At 42.7% G+C, this 19,325-nt stretch overlaps 1 protein-coding gene across 1 annotated transcript; it reads left to right on the top strand.

The window, feature by feature from the left end:
- The first annotated feature begins 138 nt into the window (after positions 1 to 138).
- LOC102813398 (butyrophilin subfamily 1 member A1-like) lies at positions 139 to 11,560 on the top strand. The gene is made up of 7 exons (XM_006875661.1): positions 139 to 502; positions 1,391 to 1,672; positions 1,785 to 1,985; positions 2,509 to 2,583; positions 3,442 to 3,468; positions 10,895 to 11,401; positions 11,532 to 11,560. Exons 1-7 carry the CDS (start codon positions 139 to 141, stop codon positions 11,558 to 11,560), a joined length of 1,485 nt encoding a protein of 494 aa, XP_006875723.1.
- The last annotated feature ends 7,765 nt before the right edge of the window (positions 11,561 to 19,325 follow it).

The following is a 19,325-nucleotide window of genomic DNA, read 5'->3' as shown; positions in this document are numbered from 1 at the left end:
GGTCGACAACGCTTGGGCCCACAGGGTCTTGACCTCCTGACCGGGTCACAGCTTATTTCTTTAAGAGCCAGAGGTCCTCTCCAAGTTGACTGCGTATTCTCTCCCATCACCTTGCATCTCTCCAGCTTTCTCTTTCTCATGTCTGTATCCACAGAGGAGTTCTTCGTGAATGGCCCCAAGGACCCCATTGTGGCAGTGCTGGGTGGGGACACCACACTGCCCTGCTCCCTGTCTCCTCCCATGAATGTGGAGAAGATGGAGCTGCGGTGGTTCCGGTCCAAGTTTTCAGAAGCGGTGTTCATCTATCAGAACCAGCAGGAGCAGAAGGAGGAGCAGATGCCACAGTACCAAGGGCGGACCTCGCTGGTGAGAGAGTTCCTCACTCAGGGAGAGGCGTCTGTACGCATCAACAAGATTCGGGTTTCTGACGATGGGATGTACACCTGCTTCTTCAAGAAGGGAGATTTCTATGAAGAGGCCCCTTTGGAGGTGAAAGTGGCAGGTTGGTGACTTGCTCTATATATTGTAAAGTCCTGAAGGATTGGAGTTGGGTGCAACCTCAGGATGATTTAATTCAACCTCTTATTTTATAAATTCAGAAAAGCAGACTTGTTCATTCTTTTATTCAGTGTAAAAATATAGAGCCCCTGCTCTGTGCCAGCATCGTGGGCTGCTAACCACAAGGTTCAATTCTACCAGCTGCTCCTATAAAGATTTACAGCCTCAGAAACCTATATAACAAGTTATATCCTCTAAACGTTTATAATGACGCCATCCTGACCTGGTCTGGAGTTTTATGTCAAGAAAAGAAGTTTGAAAGTTTGTCTCCTTTTTTCTCTGTCCCTCAGTCTTTCCACCTCTGTGGTTGGAAAGAGTAGTCCCCAGTCTCCCACTGCTTTCAAGTTGATTCTGAAGTACAGCACAGAGTAGAACTGCTCTATAGGGTCTCCTACCTAGGTGGTAAATCTGCATGGATTTGAACTGCTGACCTTGCATTTAGCAGCCTAATGTTTAACCCGCATGCCAAAAGGCTCCTTAGTGTCAGCTCAGAGCTCACCAAAGAGTCCATATGCTTTTTCTTTGGTTTCACGTGGTGTGGTCTTGTCCCTACCATCACTAGGTGGCGGCCTTCCCATGTTAAATGTGTCTAGTCAATTCCGACTCACAGCGGCCCTGTATAGGGTTCTCAAGATGCTGCTCATGGGTTTGAACAGCTAACCTTGTGGTTCATTCGTTGTCCAATTCTGATCCTACAATGCCACACTAGGAGGCCTTTCCATAGAACCTCCAAAATGCAAGAGCAATGGCTTCCTACTAGTCATGCTTTCTGGGTCCGAGGCCTGCACTAGGGACACAGTGGCTGCTCTGGCTCCACAGCTTCTTTTTGCAGGTGTGGGTTCTGACCCTGAAGTACGCATAGAAGGACAAGAGGAAGATGGGGTCCGTGTGGTATGCACGGCTTCTGGGTGGTTCCCGAAGCCCCAAGTTCAGTGGAAAGACCTAAGTGGAGAGAAGTTCCTGGCTTTTTCGGAGGCCCAAGCCCAGGATGTTGCTGGACTGTTCAGAGTGGAGGCCTCACTGGTGGTGAGAGACAGCTCTGTAGAGAACGTGACCTGCTCCATCCTCAACCCCATCCTGGGTCAGGAGAAGGTGAAGGCCATTTTCATTCCAGGTCAGCACTGTTGTTGCTTCAAGCTGGGCTGGGCAGAGGAGAATGGGGATCTGATTCTACTGGGCTGAACTGAACTGGGGTGCACCCTAATGATGTCTTTGGCGGGCCACAGAGCCCTTTTTCCCACAGGTCTCTCCGTGGATGCCAGCTTTTGCAGTAAGTCTGACCATACTGATGCTCCTCAGCTTAGGTGCTGGCTATTTTCTCAAGAAAGAACATTCAACAAAGGTGCAGGAGCAGAAGAATCAGGAGGATCTTCAGCAGGAAAAGGGGAAAGACAAGAATGACTTGGAGTTGGCCATGAAGGAGGCAGGTAAGAGAGGGAGGGTCTGTGTTAGACTGGGGAGGGCAGAGCTGGTGTTCTGAGGAAAAGCTGAGGGCAGGAACAGAGCTGGTAGCAGTGGTTTCCAGGAGACCCAGGGTCCTTACTCAGAACAGGAATCTCAGGAGATCTGGAGAGGTGCTATGGGCCATGAGGGCTCAGATGGGTCTAGAAGGAGTTTCTGCAGTATACGGAGGGAGTCTTTTTGTGTGGGTTCTCCAGCACAGTCTTTCCTTTTTTGGGGCATAGAGTTCATGCTTTTTTTTTTTTTTTTTGCCATATCTTTCAGATGAACTCCAGAGAGAGCTGAGTAAGTTCTTCTCTTCCTCCTGAACTCTCAGTGTCCCCCTTGGGCAAGACATTCGAGTTCTTAGTTCACCTCATTTCCTGTGTATTGTCTTTCAGACTGGAGGAAGGTTGTTTACCACACTGGTGAGTGACTCTCCAAATGTCCCTGGGTCTCCCATCCCACCTGGGTCCAGGTGTCCCCTCTCCCTGTGCCTCTCTGGCATAGATATAAGGACTGTGCTCCCTGGGGCAGAAGTGGAAGGTGATGGGAAGCGGAATCCTGCCCCTGGGGCTCTCCTGGGTCAGGGACTCTGTTCCCACCCAGTGCTGGGAACTGGAATCTGTCATGCATCCTGGGTCTTCTCACTCCAGCACTGGCCTGTGTCCCATATTTTCAGTGTTGAGTCTTCAGTGCAGCTGACTCTCAGTCTGCACTTGGAAGCTAAGAGGCAGATGCTCAGGGGCTTCATGTAAGGAGCTCTATAAAGAAATGGTGTAGTTTAGGTCTGAGACTTACTGACCTCTCAACAACCCTTTTCTTGGGGTGTGTCAGTCTTCTGTAGCTCCTGATGGAAAGTGATGGGGAGAGGACTGGGATGAGTAAGCAGGGACATGTGGTAACAAGAACTGAGAGCTCCCCAGGATCCAGGGACTATTATCCTGGGGGATATATATATATATATAAAATGGTTGGCCAATTTTACTCTGGAACTTGCCATATATCTTTGTCCTTTTTCATTCTTCCTTCTGTTAATTTTCCAGATACGTATCTTTCAGAAAGTGGCTAGATATTGCAATGTTTTCTTACTCTTATGGAATAATTTGTATTTTATTTGTTAAAATAACTTCACATGCACTTTTGATTGTCAGTGGGATGCAGGTAGGATAGGAGTTTTTGAGGTTATTGAGGAACAGAACAGGTAAGTGACTTGCTCAAATCCCACAATGTAGACCATGAAGTGTAATTCTGGCTTCCTGACCTGTGGTCATGGAAATTTCCTACCATTCCTGCCCAGTTCTGTGTTCAACTGTTCATCATTTCTTTTCCAGGATCTGTCTCCCTCTGCATAGTCACACCTTTAGAACAGAGAGGTGGTGGGTGGCCAGGGGATTCATGCTGATCATGGCCTTAGCCTCACTAGGGTGTGTTCCCTTTCAGCCTGGAGTAAGGCCCAGCTGTATGCAGGTAAGTGACTCTTAACTATTTGTGACCTTACTTTTCACATCTCCACTGGCTTCTGCCTTTAGCCTGAGTCATCCTCTTTCAGTCGTTCGTACCCCAGGATAAGACTGGTATCCCTCCTCTCCTTGTCACTTTTATAGCCTCTATCCTAAAACCCACCAGTAGCTCCTCAAAAACCCTCTGCAGGGTTGCTATGGGTCAGAACAGTCTCGGCAGCACTTAGCAACAACAACTAATCCTAAGCCTGTGGACTCCTGGTGTAACACTGTAAGATAAGCACTGGACTGGGAACCACAAGGTTGGTGGTTCAAATCCACCAGCTGATCCTTGGGAACTGTGTACAGGGTTGCTATGAGTTGAAATGGACTCAAGGGCACTTCACAACAACATCCTAAGAGTGCAGTGATTTCCCCTTTGTACAAGGATCTTCCTCTCATTGGGTCCATTTTTCCAGTGCAGGCCACTATTTGGGTTAGCAGTACCCTCTGAAACATAGTTGTTTTTGCTCTCAGTGACAATGGAGAGCTCAGTTGTCAGGAAGGATCAGATTCAGGTGATGACTGTGTAGATGAGGCATGGCAGGTCTTCAGAAGATTTCAGAAATGACACCAGCCAGTTTAGGAGTCAGATTTTCCTTAAGGAGTCCTTGGTTCTAGATTCCTTTGACCTGGAGAATCCTATCTTCTTGATTCTGGTTTTGGCTTTCTTGAACTATATTTGGACCTATAAATTTAACATGAGGCAAAATCATGGGTTTTCTGGTAATAGTCTCACAGATTGTAAGTTTATGTTTTCCAAAGAGAGCAAATGGAAGAAATGAGGAGGTAAAAGAGCTGAAAAGCAAATTTCAAAAAACAGCTTGAGAAGACAAAGTCAAATATAATAATGAAATGAGCAAAGTCCTGGAGTTAGAAAGCCAAAAGGGAAGAACATGTCATCATTCCTCAAGCTGAGGGAACTGAAGAAAAGATTCAAGCCTCCACTTGAAATAATGAAGGATTCTATGGCTAAAATGTTGAATGGTGCAGAAAACATCAAAAGAAGATGGAAGGAATATACGGAGTCACTGTACCAAAAAGAAAAGGTGAATTTTCATCCATTTCAAGAGGTAGCATATGATCAAGAGCCAATGATACTGAAGGAAGAAGTCCAAGGGGCAATGAAGTCATTGGCAAAAAACAAGGCTCCAGTAATTGGTGGAATACAAATTAAAATCTTTCAACAAACTGATGATGCACTGGAGGCACTCATTCATCTTTGCCAAGAAATTTAGAAGAGAGCTACCTGGTCAACAGACTGGAAGAGATCCATATTTGTGCCCTTTCCAAAGAGAGGTGATTGAATGAAATGCGGAAATCATCTGACAATGTCATTGATAACTCATGCAAGCAAAATTTTGCTAAAGATAATTAAAAAAATAGCTGCAACCATACATTGTCAGAGAACTTCCAGAGGTTCACGCCAGATTCAAAAGAGTATGTGGAATGAGGGATATCATTGCTGAAGGAAGAAGACATCAGATGGATCTTGGCTGAAAGCAGAGAATAGCAGAAAGATGTTTATCTGTGATATATTAACTAATAGTCATAAGCTTATGACTGTGCTGAAAGTGAAGAGGAATTAAAACATTTACTGATGAAGATCAAAGAGCACAGCCTTCGGTATGGATTACATCTCAATGTCTATGCAAAAGCATAGTCATAATACACATAAGATTGTGTGCATCATGACAAACTATGGAAAGCATTGTAGAGAATGAGTATTCCAGAACACGTAACTGTGCTCATGAGGAACCTGTACATAGAACAAGAGGCATTTGTTCCAAAAGAACAAGGGGATACTGATTGGTTTGAAATTAGGAAAGGTGTATGCCAGGGTTGTATTCTTTCACTATATTTATTCAGTCTGTATGCTGAGCAAATAATCCTGGAAGCTGGATTATATGAAGAAAAATGTGGCATCAGGATAAGAGGAAGACTCATTAACAACTGGCGATATGCAGATGATACAACCTTTGTTTGCTGAAAACAAGGAGAACTCAAAATACTTACTGATGAAGATCAAAGACTGCAGACTTTGATACAGGTTGCACCTCAATGTAAAGAAAACAAAAATCCTTAGCACTGGACCAATAAATAATATCCATGTAAATGGAGAAAAGATTGAACTTGTCAAAGACTTCATTTTGCTGGGACCAACCATGGACACTCATGGCAGCAGCAATCAAGAAATTATATGACGCATTGCATTAGACAAATCTGTTGCACAAGACCTGTTTAAAGTGTTGAAGAGTAAAGATGTCAACAGATGCTCCTGTAAAGATTTAGAGTCTTAAAACCCTGTATAGGTTCTCTGTGAGTCAGAATTGACTCAATGAAAGTGGGTTTGATTTGAGTTATTAAGTCTTAACTAATATGCAGGCTCAAGAACAGCAATAGCTTTGCTTGTGATTTGAGGTGGCTTTAGGGAAGGGTTCCATTTTTATTACTACAGTATGGGAGACTATGACATTGTTGTTGTTGTTGTTGTTAGGTACCATTGAGAGGTTACCGACCCATAGCAACCCTATGCACAGCAAAATGAAACACTGTCTGATCCTGGGACAACCTCACTATTGTTGCCACGCTTGAGTCCATCGATGCTGCCATTTGGCCAATCCATCTCGTTGGGGGTCTTTCTCTTTCTCTCTGACCCTCCACCTTACCAAACATGAGATCCTTCTTCAGCAACTGGTCCCTTCTGACAATATGTCCAAAGTATGAGAGATGAAGTTTGGCCATCCTGGCCTCCAAGAAGCACTCTGGCTGCACTTTTTCCAAAATGGATCTGCTGGTTCTTTTGGCAGCCCATGCACTTTCAATATTCTCCTCCAACACCATAACTCAAAAGCATCAATTCTTCTATGGTCTTCCTTATTCACTGTCCAGCTTTCACATGCATACGAGGTTATTGAAAATACCATGGCTTGGGTCAGGCACAATTTAGTCCTCAAGCTGACATCTTTGCTCTTCAACACTTTAAAAAGGTCTTGTGCAGTAGATTTGCCTAATGCAATACATCGTTTGATTTCTTGACTGCTGCTTCTATGAGTGTTGATGGTTGATCCAAGAAGACTGAAGTCCTTGACAACTTCAATCTTTTCTCCATTGATAAGAATATTGTTTATTGGTCCAGTGGTGAGGATTTTTGTTTTCTTTACATTGAGATGTAATCCATACCATAGGCTGTGCTCTTTGATCTTCATCAGTAAATGTTTTAATTCCTCTTCACTTTCAGCATGCAAGGTTGTATCATCTGCATATGGCAGGTTGCTAATGAGTCTTCCTCCAATCCTGATGCCACGTTTTTCTTCATAGAACCCAGCTTCTCTGAAATTTGGAGGAGGTTGGGGAATGTTTAAGATATGACCTGTCTACAAGGAAAATAAGGTCAGGCTTTTTCTAAAAGGAGTTTCTTAGAAATCAGGCTTGGGAGTTGGTAACTAACTGCTCAGTAGATTTAAGCAGTCGTGCATTAATATACTCATGACAGGTAATAAAGTGGATAAATTTTGGGCTTCAAAAAGCTGAATGTGAATGTGAGGAGAGTAAAGTAGAATAGCTCTATCGGTGGATGCTATTTAACTGGTGGATGTGAGGTTGTGGTTGGTGTGCGATATTGAGTCAGTTCCGACTCATAGCTTCCCTGGTAGGTTTAAGCCATTGACCTTGTGGTTAATTGTCTCTTGTTTATCTAACAGTGCCACATGTGGTGGGATGCCCTAGAATTTAACAAATCATTGACTACATGGAACAAAACATAAAGAGCTTCATCCATTACTATATCGCAGTATTATTTTTTCAGTGGCTGCAGTAGTTCATAATTGAATATGTATGTGGGGTGGGGGCACAATCCACTGGAACTAGTTGTAAACTATAATATCCCACAGGTCTTTGCTGACCACTATGTTTTTGTGTTAGCTCTCCAAAGGCAGTCCCTTCTCTCTCATTAATGAGCAGAGAGAGTACAGAACACATTTAAAATGATGAACAGGGTTATTCCCATCTGGACCCAGAATCTGGGGATCATTTCTCTTAAGGGTTGAGCCATTAAAATTTTGGAATCTCTGTTCAAAAATAGCTGCACAATTCTAAAAATCTTCTCAATTGTTTCTTGGGTTTTGGAGGTGGGAAGTTAAGACTTGCTGTTTTCCATCTGGGGTCTAATGTGACACCTTTGGCAGAAAGAAGGTGACTCAAATATTTAGCTTGAGTAGAGATCAGCTGAGTATTTCTTTAGAAGCTGAAAGAATGGCGCGGGGGCCACGCCTGACCTTCTCTGACTTCAAAAGTGGGAAGGAGAATCAAATGCAACATCAGTCCAAGGCCAATTCTCACACCAACCTTCCAAAGCACTCTACTCTCTGCTTCTCTGTTGAATTCAATAATCCATTGCAATGGCTACAGAACTCACAGAAAATTGATTATGGGGTTTATTGGTGAAGTCAACAGGTTACAAATCAGGATCAGAAATGTTCAGGATACAGTTCTTCCCGTCAAGAACGTTTCTCTTCAGCCATGCCCAGACAGGCCTCTTTCTGCTCCTCGGCCTCTCAACCACACAGTCCCTTGGCCTTTGTCCTGTTTAGGCAATGATATAAAGCTCCTTTAGTGCTGCTGATAAGTGTCCAAAATGGCCTCAACCCAAAGATGCTCAGCAATAGCTCCATGAAGTATCAAAACTGACACCCTCAATTAAGTGCCCGAAGATATCTTATTCTACAAGTGAGCCTCTGGCTCTAAGACACTCAGCTTTCTCATTCCATGGTCCAGGAAGCCTACCACTGTGTCTTACACTGTTGTTGTTCCTATGTCTGCTGTCACTGCTTCTCCACCACTTTTCTGGTGTCACAACTCTGTCTCCTGGATGGAGTTAGTTCAGCAGGTAAGGATCTCGGGGCCCAAAGAACTCATTCTGCCCCTGGCTCTTCTATCTCGATGGTAATGAGATCTCCTTTTCCTGCTTCTGAGGCTATTTTATACCTAGTGGGATGGCAGAATTAACCAATTTCCATGTTAGAATTCCATAGACCCTATTTGCATTGCCCACCCAATCATTTGCTGAGAGTTACAAAGACTATGGCTAGATGAGCAGTATTAAGTAATTCACTGCACCATAGAAGCTGTATGTTCCTCATGGGTCAGTGGGTAGGCAAATAAATGCCACTTGAAATACAATCAGTGTAAGTTGTAGAGCAAAGTAAAAGATTATGAATATTATAAGGTCTGATTTCTTAGGGAATTGCAGATGTTGTACGTCTCCATGAAGAACCTGAGGATAATAATGATGGGACTCATCAAAATTTGGGACAGGACAATCAAATTTTTTTATTATTCCAAGTAAATACAATCAAATATTGATGTAACAGGATGCTAAAGAATGCATTACATATATCCACTAATGTAAAGTAAGTGGCTTCAACAGTTTTGTTAGCTTACAAGACAGGGCAGTTAGCTACCACTATTTGATTTATTGCTCTTAAATCTTGACTAAATCTCCCATCTTGATTGCTAGGTGTCCTCACAGGAATGCAGGAGTATTACATGAACTGGTGAAGGGGATTATTAATCCCTTCTGTAAGAAATCCTGTGTAATGAGCCATCATCCTTTATGGCCTCAGATCTAAGGAGGGATTTAGGAATTTTAGGTTCTTCTTAATCTGGATAGACTTTCACTTGAATGGACAGATTAAATTCTAGGATAAACACTTGTTGGTAGTTCAAACCCACCATCTGCTCCTTGGTCACACTATATACATGGTTGCTATGAGTCAGAACTGAGTCAATGACATTTGACAATAACAACAGCAACAACAATGTTGACTTAGTGACCCATAGGGAGGGAGGCACATGCATGGTAACATAATCACAGGGTCTGGGCTTTAAGATACAGACATCTTTGTGATTAGTATTCTGTTTGCCACAATGTGATTCTCCTGAAAGCTTGCAATGTTTCTGGGCTATCCTTGGAGGAAGAAGATGATTAAATTCAATATTTTGGGTTTTCCTTTGGATAGCTGAGTGTTTTTTCCCCACTGTACTATGAAAAGGGAAAGACAAGTCACTAGTGTCTGCTCTTCTATTGTGTGTGCTTCATGCTTTGAACTTCTCTTTTTTCCTCAAATTTGCCCTATTGACTTTAAATTTGGGTCAGTTTCTGCTATATCTTGAATTTTATTCCCTTATGGCTTAAAGTCAGGGAGCAAAGTGGCCCCATAAGTTAAGCATTAGAGGTTACCCACAAAGGTTGGTGATTCAAGCCCACCAGCCACTCTGTGAGAGAGATGAGGCTTTCTGTTCCCACAAAAGATTTAAAGCCTCAGAAATCCAATACAGGGTCACTATGCGTCAAAACCTACTTCATGGCACTTAACATCAACAACATGGCTTACAGTTATTCCGTAAATTCAGTTCAGCCAGTTGTATTTCTCTTTATCCATTGTTTATAGCCATCCTTGAAGTTTAGCTCAATCAACTGTTGATAAGTAAATTGAGGCCTTGGAAATTTTGATTTCCTCGATTCTTTCTCAACAAAGCCTAGGCTTAAATGTAGTTGCCTGGCTAAGGATTGAGAAAGCAGAATTTGATAGCCAAAACTGGGCAATGACCTTTTTTGTTCAGGTAGGCATTGAGCCTCTCAATCCTTGGGTGTTCAGTCTCATAGTTTAGCCTTCTTTGGAAGATTCATGGGAAGGTGAATGTTGTGGATGTGTGAGAGATAGAGAAAAAAATTCAGTTTTATGTTTTCAAACATTTCCCCCTAGGAATAAATAAATCAGTTTTATGTTTCCAAAACATTTCCCCCTAGGAATAAATAAATCAGTTTTATGTTTCCAAAATGTTTCCCCCTAGAACTCCTGCATCACTATGTTTTGTGAGAAAAGATGTTGACACTGATGTGTAAAGTCTGTAATATTCTGACATGAAATTGTTGGTTCTCTTGTAGATTGGCGGAAGGAGGACTTCCAGATTTGTGAGTGACTTGGAAGTTCTTTCTGGAAGCTCCTCTTGTCTGGGAGCTTCTGGCCTCGTCTTCAGTTCTGGGTGGTGGTGATACAGATGCAGACATCACTGGTTGTGGTGGGTGGGATGTAGAGGGGGCAGTCATGTAGCTGAGGCTAGGGAGTGTGACAGATGTTGGTTGCTAACTAGATATCGCTGAGGCCCGGGAGTCCAAACTGGTTCTTAAGGGCACTGTGATGGATCGAACTCCCAAATCAGTCTTTTGGTTCCTTATCATGCATGGAGGTCTGTGGACTGGAATCACTAGCTCTCAGTTCAGGGTGCTTAGCCATCTCATCATGGCACTAAGTAGGTCTGAGGGAAGGTGGTTTTGTGTGCTTATTATATGCAGGGGAGGAGCTTGCATGATTTGCTAACTCTCTTTACAGGGTCTGTCACTCTGGATCCACAGTCTGCCCATCGCGACCTTGCCGTCTCTCAGGACAACATGAGTGTGACCTGGAAGGACAACCATGAGAACCTGAGTGATGACAGCTGCAGTGTGTGGGGCACCAAGGGCATCACGTCAGGGAGATGTTACTGGGAAGTGGAAGTCAGAGGTGGAGACACAAGCGAGTGGGCTGTGGGGGTTTGTAGGGAAGCTGTGGATAGGGATGGGTGGTTCAAAGAGAGCCCAGAAAAGGGCTTTTGGGTTGTGGGAAACTTTTCAGATGGATTTTGTGCCTGTAATAACCCTGATACATTACTAACTCTTAGACAGATTCCCTGCCAAGTGGGGGTTTTCCTGAACTACGATGGTGGGGATGTCTCCTTCTACAACATGACTGATGGGTCTCATATTTTCTCATTCTCTCAGGTTTCCTTCTCTGGGATCCTCTTTCCATATTTCATGATTAGGTCAGGAACCCCATCTCTTACTATCTGTTCCATGATAGGTGGGCTTAACACATTTCCATCTTCTTTGGATAAGTTGATGAGCCCTCCAGAGGAGGGGTTGAGATCTGGCTCTGGTGGTGATGGTGTTCTCCCAGGGGTTGAATCTCCATTACTCCCCTCTGGCCCCAGGGCTGTGTCCCCATAAGGACCTATCTTAGTCCGGGTCCCTTTATGATGGCTCTCTTTGGAGCTTCAGACTCCCCAAGGTGAAAGACTTTGAGGTGAGAGCTAGATGGCACTGGGAGTCACATGTTTTGTGGTTTTGGATGGAGACTGTGGGAGTGTGTGACTCAGAGAATTGTCAATTCATGCCTTGTGTTCCTCTAGTAAGAAAAAAAGGTGACTTTTACTTGAGCTGGTTCAGATCGGTAGAATTTGACTGTGGAAGGTTGTTTTACCTTGATCATGAAAAATACTCCATGAGCATTTTATACTGTTTGTATATGAAAGGAGAGGGGTTGAATCCTCTGAAGTATAATTTGCTTTATCCAACTTGATTTTGTGTTGAGTGTGGGACCCTACCTCTATTTTTAGGCACTTAACAACAATAACATGAAAATGGATCAGAAAATGTCCATCTTCAGAATTTCCTGGGACATGGAGGGTTGGACTTTTAAGATGAGAAAATCAATAAGTTTGTCACATACTTATTCTTGGGTAGCTGAAGCACATGTTTTTCCCAAATTGTAAAATTCTGTTAGTCATAAATACACTGTGTGTGTTAATTCTGGAACTGAGAAGAAGGAACTGGGTTCCAGTTTTGGTCCACACAAGGTGGAAAGAAGAGAACTGTAACAAAATTAATATATAAGTGGTCAGGAGAATATTCTAGAGCAGAGAATTGTGGAGAGCCTTGACATGAGCACTGTCTCAGATATTGGTGTTAAAGGAAAATGGAAAACGTCAGCATCCCCAAAGGGACAGGACTGCAGAGTACTGAGACCTTTCAGGAATGAAGGTGTAGTCACTCCACCAGGTAAAGAACTCTGAGGTTCTGGCTGAGGGTGGGGGACAAGGAAAAGGAAGTAGAAGAGAGAAGTCAGAGATATCAATTCTGGAGCCAGTTACATAACAAGAACTTACCTTTGGTTCTCATGTGTATGTGTTTATTTGTATACATAAATTGTTTTCTTTTTCTTCTCTCTCCTTCTTCACTTTATTATTTCACATGCAAGTTGAGGGATGTTGTGTTAATTATACAGAATGTTGTTGTTGTTATGTGCTGTGGAGTTGGTTCCGACTCATAGCGACCCTGTACAGGGTTTCTGAGGCTGTAAATCTTTACGGGAGCAGAAAGCCTCATCTTTCTCCCACAGAACAGCTGGTAGTTTTGAACTGCTGACCTTGCGGTTCACAGCTTGATTCGTAACCACTATGCTACCAGAGCTCCTTAATTATACAGAATAGATAACAGAATATCCAATGGAACTGTAACTGAATTTAAGGAGTTAATAATTTATCCGTGACTGGAACTTGTTTTGGGAGGTGGATGAGAACTGTTCACTTGTAAGGATAGCTTTGGTTGTGATAGGTGAAAACAGAGTAGTTCTTTGCCTTGTCAGGACACTAGAGACACACTCCAACACACAGAGAAATGCCTTCTTTTCCTAGTTCTAGGCTTTTATTGCTGATCTTCTCAACTTGTGGATCTGCAGTGTACAGAAGGCCCAGTTTCGCTCCTCTTTTGGTAAATTTGATGGCATTGCAGTATGATGCCTCCTAGGAAGTCTTATTAATACCCAGTGGTACTTCCCTGGGAGACTCACTAGTAACCCATTTCTAAATGTAAGTCTTGTCAGGAGGCCCTCTTCCAAATTTCTTCTTTCCAGGGTGTCTTAGGCTGGGTTTTCTAGTAAAACAAAACCAGTGCTACTTATATATATAAAGAGAAGTTTCGGGGGAGTGTAGGGGGTGGGTTTGCAGGGTACACCCTTTGGTCAGTTGATGATGTATGGAGGGGATTGGAACCATGGCAATGAAACGATATACGATAGAATGAATGTAAAACTAAAGTTCTCTCATGTAAACTATCATATAATTCACAGTAAAACATTAAAAAAAAAAAAAAAAAGAGAAGTTTATATCAAGGAAAAGGCTCAAGTTTGTAGAGATAGGAGAGTTCCAAGTGCAGACAGACCAGGTGAATCAAGATCAGCGGGTGGTTCCAGAAGGCAGGAATCCCAATTCAGGGCACAGAGCCGGACATTGGTACTGGAGCAGGGTGACAGTGGACCAAGGCCTGGCCAGACCCACTGCAGAACCGGTGGTGTGGGGCACAGGAGCCGACCAACAGGAACAGACATGCAAGGTCCTCTGGTGGGCATCCGATTTTCCAGGCATACTCAGCGAGCAGGCCCAGAGGCAAATGTACAAAGAGAAGGCCACTGGCTCAGGTTCAAAGTACCGGACGTTGGAGGATGATCCACATGCTAGATCCGAACCCAGCAGCGAAGAAGAGTGCGAGTCTTTCCTTCATGTCTGTTATATTGGGATCAGGCCACACTCCCAAGGAAACATCCTGTCAATTAATTGGCTGCTCATAGCCAATTTTCATAGAATTAACTATCATCTGCCAAACAACTGGGTCTCCTGGCTCAATACATTCGAAGCAGAACGTAACTATCACACGTGGATACTGAACTTCAATTCTAGAAGTATTGGGTGTTCCCTATATTTCTAGTTTTGTATTCTTTAGAGCTGTTTTAAAACCTCCTTAAGTAGTTAAGAACCTCTTAGTACTAAACATTTAAAAAAAATATTGATTATTTAATGTTGTGCTGTTAAACTCCCACATATTTATATATTCTAATTTTAGTTTCATTCTGTTGTGGTAAGAGAAGATACTTTAATAATTTTATTCTTTTAAATTTTGTTGGGACTTGCTTTGTGCCCTGCCCTAGGATATGGTTTGTACTGGAGAATGGTCTTTGTGCCCTGGAGAAGAATGTATATTGTACTGTGAATTGACAATTTTTTTTTATATTAAACTTTTATCTTTTCAATTGATTGCTATGGTTCCTGTTTCCTCACAGGATTCTGACTGATATATACCTATAAACATAATGTTGCTTAGAGGAAGGCATGGACTTTTCACAATTTGTACTTGAGGCACTTTGTTGTTGCTGTTGTTAAGTACTGTCGAGTTGGTTCAGACCCTTAGCGATCCTGATAGGGTTTCCAAGGAGCGGCTGGTGAGCTTGAACCACCAACCTTGCAGTTCAAATGACTTTGCAGTCTAGCACATTAACCCACAATACCACACAAGGACAAATGTATTAAAAAGGTTCACTCCTCCAGTACTGTAATGGGAAATGTGTTCACTGGGGCCCTTGCTGAGCTTAACAACAACAACAACAACATATTCTCTACATGCTAATGTAAGGCACATTAGTGGTGCAGTTGTTTAGTGCTCAGTGCCAGCTGAAAGGTCTGTGGTTGGTACCCACCAGCAGCTAGCTCTGTAGGAGAAGAGATCTGACAATCTTCTATAAAGATGAAACTGTAGAAAACCTATGGGGGCATTTGTACTTAGTCCTATAAAGCTTACCTGAGTAGGAATTGACTGGATGGCACACAACAACAACAACAAAAACTACATGTGTTAATACAAGTTCCTTAATGCGGTGGTTTCATACGATAACACAAGACTGCCAACCACAAGGTCCATGATTTGAGCCCGCCAGCTGTTCAGTGGTAGAAAAATGAGGCCTTCTGCTCCAGCAATGATGTGAAGCCTGGAAACCCTATACAGGTAGCTATGAGTTGGAACGGAATCAACAACAAGAGGTGGCACAAGTTACTTGTAACTGTTTACTTAGAATTTGAAGCTTAGAACTCACCCACCAGTACTGTAGGAGTAAAGGTCTGATGATCTGCTTCCATTAAGATTACAGCCAAGGAAACCCTATAGGACAGTTCTACTGTACAACACATGGGCCATCATACGTCAGAATCAACTCAACAGCAACTAACAACAAAATCATGTGTTAATATAGTATCTGCCACATTTATCCTCATTGTTGTTTAGCTTGTACCTTTATGATGCTGTATTACTTTTGGAAGAGCTAGGGGCATATTGAGCCCTGGTGTGGCATTATAGGGTAAGCACTGGATGGCTGGCCAAAAGGTGGGCAGTTCAAATCCACCAAATGCTCTGAGAAACACTACAAGTTGGAACTGACTCTATGGCATAGAACAACAACAACATGGGCATATTAGAAGCCCTGGTAGTGCAGTGTGTTAAATGTTGGCCTGGTAACGGCAGTGTTGGCTATTCAAACCCACCAGCCACTCCACAGGAGGAGGATGAGGGTTTTAACTCCTGTAAAGGCTTTAGCCTCAGATATCCTAAGGAGTACTACTCTCTTTTATTGTTGTTGTTAAGTGCTGTCTAATTGGTTCTGACTCATAATGACTTTATATAGTGTTTCCAAGGAGCAACTGGAGGGTTTGAACTGCTGACCTTGCAGGTCACACCAACCCTGTGGTCGAGTGCTTATCCTACAATGCCACACCAGTTCCCCAGGCTCCCTTATTGGGTTACTGTAATTTGGAATGGACTCAATGGCAGTGGGTTTGGTTGTTTAGTTTAAGGGCATATTCCTCTGAAACAGGAAGAATGGTATGCAGATGATATGACGTTATTCACACAAATAGTATGATGTTGTTGTTGTCAAGTGCTGTTGAGTTGATTCCTACCCATAGCCACCCTGTACAGGGTTTCCAAGGAGAGGCTGGTGAGCTTGAACTGCCGACCTTTCAGTTCAAATGGCTTTGCAGTCTGGTGCATTAACCCACAGCGCCACACCAGGACTCCAAATAGTAGGATAAGTTTAGACAATTGCCTAAATAATAACAGAGTGATTAAAGTCATCCCTAATGGTAGAGCTTTGCCAGAATAAGCTGACGATGAGTTTATCTTGGAGGTTATATTTATTAAAGTTGTCAGATGCTTTTTCTTCTTGCTGTTGTTGAGAACAGCATTTAATTGTACATAAAGTAGGCTTATTTCCCAGACTGCTTCCATTGCGTTCATAGTCCACGGTGTAGACTTTCTGAATGTAATCTCCCATTTTTCTTTGTGCTAGAGCAGAGTTCACAGTATTTCTTCTACAACCTCTTGTCTCCTCTTTTCAGGCTCAGGTTCTGTGAAGCCCCTTCAAATTTCATGACTTCAAATGTGGGCATGCAAACTAACCCTACATATATATATAGCCCATGGATCCACTTCACTGACGACACAGAACGGTGCTGTTGGTTCTTGTAGAAGTAGAAAGCATTCTACTTTCTGTGGTTGTTTCATGGTTTTTACCTTATTTTATTTATTTGTTTATCTTTACCATATCTTAGTAGTACCTCAACTATTTTTCATTAAATCTTTCATTTAGATTGTTAAGAAAAATGATTTAAAACCTGGAAATAAGAAATTTTACTGGTCTATATGGAGTCCTGGTGTGGTGCTGTGGGTTAATGTGCCAAACTGCAAAGCTGTTTGAACTGCAAGGTTGGTGGTTCAAGCTCACCAGCTGCTCCTCAGAAACCCTACAAAGGGTTGCTATGGGTTGGAATCGACTCGATGGCACTTAACAACAACAACATATGAGATTATCCTGGTGTGGTGGCATAGGATAAGCACTCAATCACAAGGTTGGTTTGAACTGCAATGTCAACAGTTCAAATCCACCAGGTGCTCCTTGGGAACCCTATACAGGGTTCCCTGTATGAGTCGGAACTGACTTGAGGGCACTTAATAACAATATGACATTAACCACTTTTGTCTTTAACTCACCGTACTGAAATTCAAACTGCTTTTTTTTATAGTCAATAAATAACTTATCCCTAAAAATTGTCATTCAACTAGATTTACAATTGTACAAGTTCCTTCATTGATTGAATAAATTCTCTGACTTTTTTATTTGCCTGAGAGTCATGCTTTAAACGTTATGATAATTATACTTTTGCAAAACTCACTCATTTAAAAATATACACATTCTATTTAAGAAACTGTATTAAATGTAAGTGGAAAACTTATATTTTGTAGTAGGTGACTAAAGATAAATATATTTAAAATTCCCATGTTATTAAGTTAAAAAAATAGGTTAGAATGAAATACAAGTTATAGTAAATCTGAATGTATTTCCCCTACCTTCTAGAATTGAAAAGAAAGCTGAAAAGAGAAGAGGCTCTTTCTATATGTCTCAAAATCTGGAGTTCAGATTCTTTAATTCTCAAGTGAGGACCTTTCCATTTTCTACCCACGAGTCTCTCTCTCATTTGATTCACATGCCCATCGATAAGCTACAGATCCTCCATTGAATCAAAAAGCTCTTGACTGCCATTTTCATTGACTCATTTCCTAGGACTCTTTGGTTGTTCCTTATCACCTTTCTGACTGTCTCTCTGGTCTCAGTGGGGAGTACATCTGAGGGTGGGCAGAGTTCTAGCCAGAGGGAGAGGGGACCCACAAAGGGAAAATCAGGGAAACTTGAGAGAACCAGTGTTTATGCCCAGGAGCCCTCCTGCCAAAATGGTTTTGGTTTCGGGCTCATTGGAACCTCCCACACATCCTCCTTCCATGCCTTCCAGGAGAAGAATGTCTGTCTCAGATCAGGCCCTGGTAGACATTTCTCACTGTGGGTTCCCTCATTTATCTCTCTCTCCCATGAAGTCCGTCTTCTTTCCTCCTTCTCTCTTTCCCATGATTTCTAACCTCTGGTTAATCACGTGGTTCTTTCCAATGGAGGTGGAGGCATATTGTAATAATCATGTTGTGATTAAGATAATTATCCTGGTTCTATATAAAATCATCATCTCCTGTACCATCAGAGATGTGGAGGTCCACATTTTGGGAACTACTGTGCACACTGCCCCTCAATACTTCAGAAAGGCTCCTCAGATGTGAATACTATGAATGTAGAACTCAATGCCCACTTATTCCTATGTATGGAGGGGACTGGATTGCTAACTGCAAGGATGGCAGTTCAAACCAACCAACCACTCTTTGGAAACCCGATACAGGTTCTATATGCATCAGAGCCAACTCAATGGCACCGAACAACAACAATGTGGAGGAGAGGTGGTGGCAGTGGCAGTAGTTGGTGGGCACAGGACTGGGATCCCTCCCTAACACTCCTTGTTCTTGTTGATTACTTGCTGTCCCCAAGCTGCCTCCTCCTTCACCACCATTTTTCCAAACCTGCGGGTGAGATTCTCTAGCTGCTCATCCTGCTCACAGAGGCACCTGTTCAAAATGTGCCCCATGGTCACACACATCAGCTGGACATCCTTTTCTAACTGTAGTTCCTCCTTCAGGACTCTTCACATGTTCTTCAGTAGCCAGCTGGGCCTTGGTGGCCAGATGAATTGCCCAGAACAGCAGGCACCCCTTGGATCCCAACTCTTCTGCTTTTCCACACTTAGGAAGGCATGTGCTTTCCTACAATCATACTGTGCTTCTTGGCTTCCCCATACTCACATTGTGGTTCATATTTGGGCCAAACCTCCACAAATGGAATTTGTTGACCAACCTGGGATTTTCCTTGGCAGAAGCCTTACTCCATCTCACCATTTCCCACTCTACCTTTTTGATCAGTCACAATTGGTGCTTGGACCAGTTATTTGATATTTGCCTCCAAATATGGATGAACCATGACAGAAGACAGAAGCTGGCAACTCCAGGATTATGGTAAAGGAGTTTATTAGGAGATTTATGTACAGAGACTGATCTCATGTGGCTAGGGGACAGATTCAATTTTTCAAGTCTCCAGTGGGAGGTAGGGTTTCTTATGGCTATGGTGAATAAACATGGTTATATGCCAGGACTTTGCATTTCCAAGGCTGTCTCATCAGAAGTTCTGTAAGAGTGAAATAGCAAACAAAAGTGAATTAGGGGAAGCAAAGCCAGCTTCCTCTATATCAGCTCAG

Source organism: Chrysochloris asiatica, unplaced genomic scaffold, assembly GCF_000296735.1.
Source record: "Chrysochloris asiatica unplaced genomic scaffold, ChrAsi1.0 scaffold00333, whole genome shotgun sequence".
Classification (NCBI taxonomy): domain Eukaryota; kingdom Metazoa; phylum Chordata; class Mammalia; order Afrosoricida; family Chrysochloridae; genus Chrysochloris; species Chrysochloris asiatica.
The sequence above is the reverse complement of the archived record's forward strand: the minus strand, read 5'-3'. Positions and strand labels throughout refer to the sequence as shown.